Consider the following 3,379-nt stretch of genomic DNA (forward strand, 5'->3'; position numbering starts at 1 on the left):
AAAAAGGTTTGCACTGATGGTCACAAGGGTGCTGTGACTGTTTAAATAGTCTTTTAAGATTTTACTTAAAAAAAAATATAATATAGCTCAATCAACAGAATTTATGGCATAATGTTGATTACCAAGAACTACATAATTTGTCTCTTCCTTTCTTTAAAACATTTAAATAGATCAAATCTAATAGGCTACAACTTTACAATAAATAGAAATTAGTTTTACATTTGTGTGTAGATTATGCATAGCATGTCACAGTGCAAGACACTACTAATCTGAGTACAGAGCTAGACTAATGAACAACATGAATTTATGGAGCACTTTGTAAGTACACGTTGCTAGTATTTTTGTTATCGTAATTATGTTTTTCATACATGAACACGGTAATGTAAGTGTGGCCGAGCATTGTTAAAATACACAAAGAGAATGTCAGACACATTTCAGTAGTAAAGTGAGACCAGTAGGGGGGTCGGATCGCTTTCTCCTGATCTCCGTGCAGCCTCTCGGTCAAGTTCACATCTCAGAGGTGAGTGAGAGAGGGAGAACACTTCCCTCTCCAGCATCACAAACACGGGATGCGCTTCATCGCTTTGGGGAGTGGATGGATGGAGGGGACAGGGTCATGAAGGTAACCACATCCATTGGGTTTGATTTAGGGGGCTGTTACCGCAGGATCCTATCCATTATTAATAATCCGCGGAAGAGCGAGCGGGAGATCCTCGAACCGAAGCGCAACCATCGGCGAGTCATGTCCCCAACTGACAGCGCTTCCAGAGGAGCCGACGAAGAGGACAAAGGAGGATGAAGGAGACAGGAGGCGAAGAGGCAGAGGGGGATTATAATGAAGTTGAGTGGCAAAGGACTGTGCACCATCGTCTCCAGCAGTCTGCTTTTACTGTGCGCCCTGAGCGCCGTGGTCGTGGGATTCAGATGTATCGCACTGGGCTCCAGGGTGCGAGCGCACTTCCACCTGGGCGCCGCGGCCGGCGCGTTTTACTCGGGGATCCTGGTGGCTTTCGGGCAGGTCCTGATGTGGATTGCGCTGGTCTTTTGTCAGGGCAAGCCACGTTGTAGGAATTTCTTCCTCTTTGGGATCTTAGTGTTTCTTCTGGGGGTCCTGACGGCGCTCTCGGGCGCAGTGGTGGACGGCGACACGGTGTCGCTGGTGGAGAGGAAGTACGCGCACTATTGCCTGGACTCTGTTGATCTAAACCCTGCGTGCGACCGGCTCAAGGTGTACCAGAGGGCTCTGATGGTTTCCACCATCCTTAATACTCTGGAGTGTGTCCTGGGGCTCATGAACCTGGTGATTATAAAGCGCTACCAAGCGGCGCGTTTTCACCGGAGACGCCGCGCGCAGAGACGGAGCGCGCGGACGCTCATCCTCAGCGAGGAGCGCGACTTCGCGGTCACGGAGTTCCAGCCGGTGTCCTACATCAACCTGGGGGTGTTACACGCTTTGAACGAGGCGGACGGGGAGGTCCACTGCAGGGGCCACCCGTCCATGGAGCTCCCGGGCTATTCACCCTCGGATCCGGAGCTCAATCACACGTACCCGTTTTCTTTCCCACTTCACAACGAGATGCCACCCGCCTACGAGGACATATTCCCCAGAGAAACGTGTCACGATTAGCGAGCGAGTTCTTGTGTATTGTGGGGAAAGTTGCAGTTTTGCAGTGACAATCACGCATTCCGCACACTGAACTTGACATGTAAGTGCAATGATCATATCGGGATGACAGGTTTATATATAGACTAATGTAAACGATGCTGGCAATGAACTGATGACAAAGTAAATATATACAGAATGAAATGATTATTTATTATGCAGTATTTGTTTTATCGGCCCTCCTGACTGATTGTGTTCCTAATTTATTGCTAGTCATAAAATCCTGAACAAATTTCCTATTGGATTTTCTATTATTGGAACCAATCCTTAAGAATCCTAACAGGAATTTGTACAGGTTCCCAATAGAACTAATTATCAATTAGTTTCAGAAATTAACTTTTACATTAAGGGGCAATACTTGACCTCGGGATTTGATTTTCAGGAGCATTTTTTGTTTTTCAAATTTTAAATCCTTTGCATAATCATATATTTATATCAAATATGTCAGTTTAATCTATTCATTTATTGAGAACTGATTACCTTTTATTGAAAAATGAAATCAACATCAATTCATATTTATGCAACAATATGTATAATTTTTTTTACCCCCACATTTTGGATTTTGTGGGCATTTTTTTACCCCAAGCCCACCAAACATTTTGGCCCTGTAACCAACTGGATAAAATACAACTACACAATATCCTACATATATATATATATATATATATATATATATATATATATATATATATATATATATATATATATATATATATATATATATATATATATATATATATATATAACCTGTACGAATTGCAGTTCATCCAGTAGGATCTCATTTGATACTTGGGAAAATTCCAGTTGTGGTCCGGTAGGATTGGCTCCAAATTGTGAATGGGAATTCTTTATAAATCCCTTTAGGATTGTTTGACTACAGATCCTTATGTTTCTTGATGTCGCTCTACTGCTTTCTCCCATATTGCTTACATTTAGCTTATAAATAAAAGGTGTATTTACTCTCCCTTGACATTGCTTATGAGTCCAGGTTAACTAACACATTTGTGCATGCAGAGCTGTGCGGGATGTGACAGACAGTCTGCCTGCAGCAGGTGTTGCCATGGTTCCTTGACCCTTTTTCTACCTGCGTGTAATTAGATATGTAACAAACCAGTCTTTGAAATTCATATTTGGTTGGTTTGTCAAATGTGATCTGGGGCACAAAGCAAAGGTTGTTTAATGTAATGAACTAATTCATTTACATCTTCAGTTTGGTGTGTTTAGATCATTTTGGGTCCAGCTGAATAGAGCACACCACAGAAATGTTCAAAGAGCTCAGTTGAGGTATTATATGCATTACACACATTGAGAATATGGCTGGCTGAATATACCTGAGCGCAGTAATTATTCTGAGTGGATATTATGTGCTTTGGCAAGACACCAAAACCTGTGATGAAGCTTTATCTGATTAAAGAGCCACGCTTTGTCTGAGACATCACTGGACCTCAAGGCAGGATACACAGTGGGCTTTAAAGATCTGAAAGGTCTTGTTCTAATTTAAATTAATACAAAATCTCATTGCAACTATCAGCATAGAAATTTGAGTATATATATATATATATATATATATATATATATATATATATATATATATATATATATTTACACACCTTCATGTTGTTTCAAACCTGTTTGACCTTTTTTTCTGCAGTGGAGCACAAATGATTGAAAAAAAATGCCAATTTTGCAGAATGTTAGGAACTGACAGCCTCAGTC

The 3,379-nt window shown here is 41.3% G+C and overlaps 1 protein-coding gene across 1 annotated transcript; it reads left to right on the plus strand.

Moving 5' to 3' along the window:
- The first annotated feature begins 310 nt into the window (after positions 1–310).
- Positions 311–2,292, plus strand: LOC127663091 (transmembrane protein 271-like). Its single transcript, XM_052154518.1, has one exon. It carries the CDS (start codon positions 836–838, stop codon positions 1,625–1,627), a length of 792 nt encoding a protein of 263 aa, XP_052010478.1. The 5' UTR covers positions 311–835; the 3' UTR covers positions 1,628–2,292.
- The last annotated feature ends 1,087 nt before the right edge of the window (positions 2,293–3,379 follow it).

This window comes from Xyrauchen texanus, chromosome 23 (genome assembly GCF_025860055.1).
Source record: "Xyrauchen texanus isolate HMW12.3.18 chromosome 23, RBS_HiC_50CHRs, whole genome shotgun sequence".
Taxonomy (NCBI): Eukaryota; Metazoa; Chordata; class Actinopteri; order Cypriniformes; family Catostomidae; genus Xyrauchen; species Xyrauchen texanus.

Bases quoted from the DNA above. Each gene is read 5' to 3' on its own strand.
- LOC127663091 (XM_052154518.1), top strand. From the start codon at position 836: ATGAAGTTGAGTGGCAAAGGACTGTGCACCATCGTCTCCAGCAGTCTG.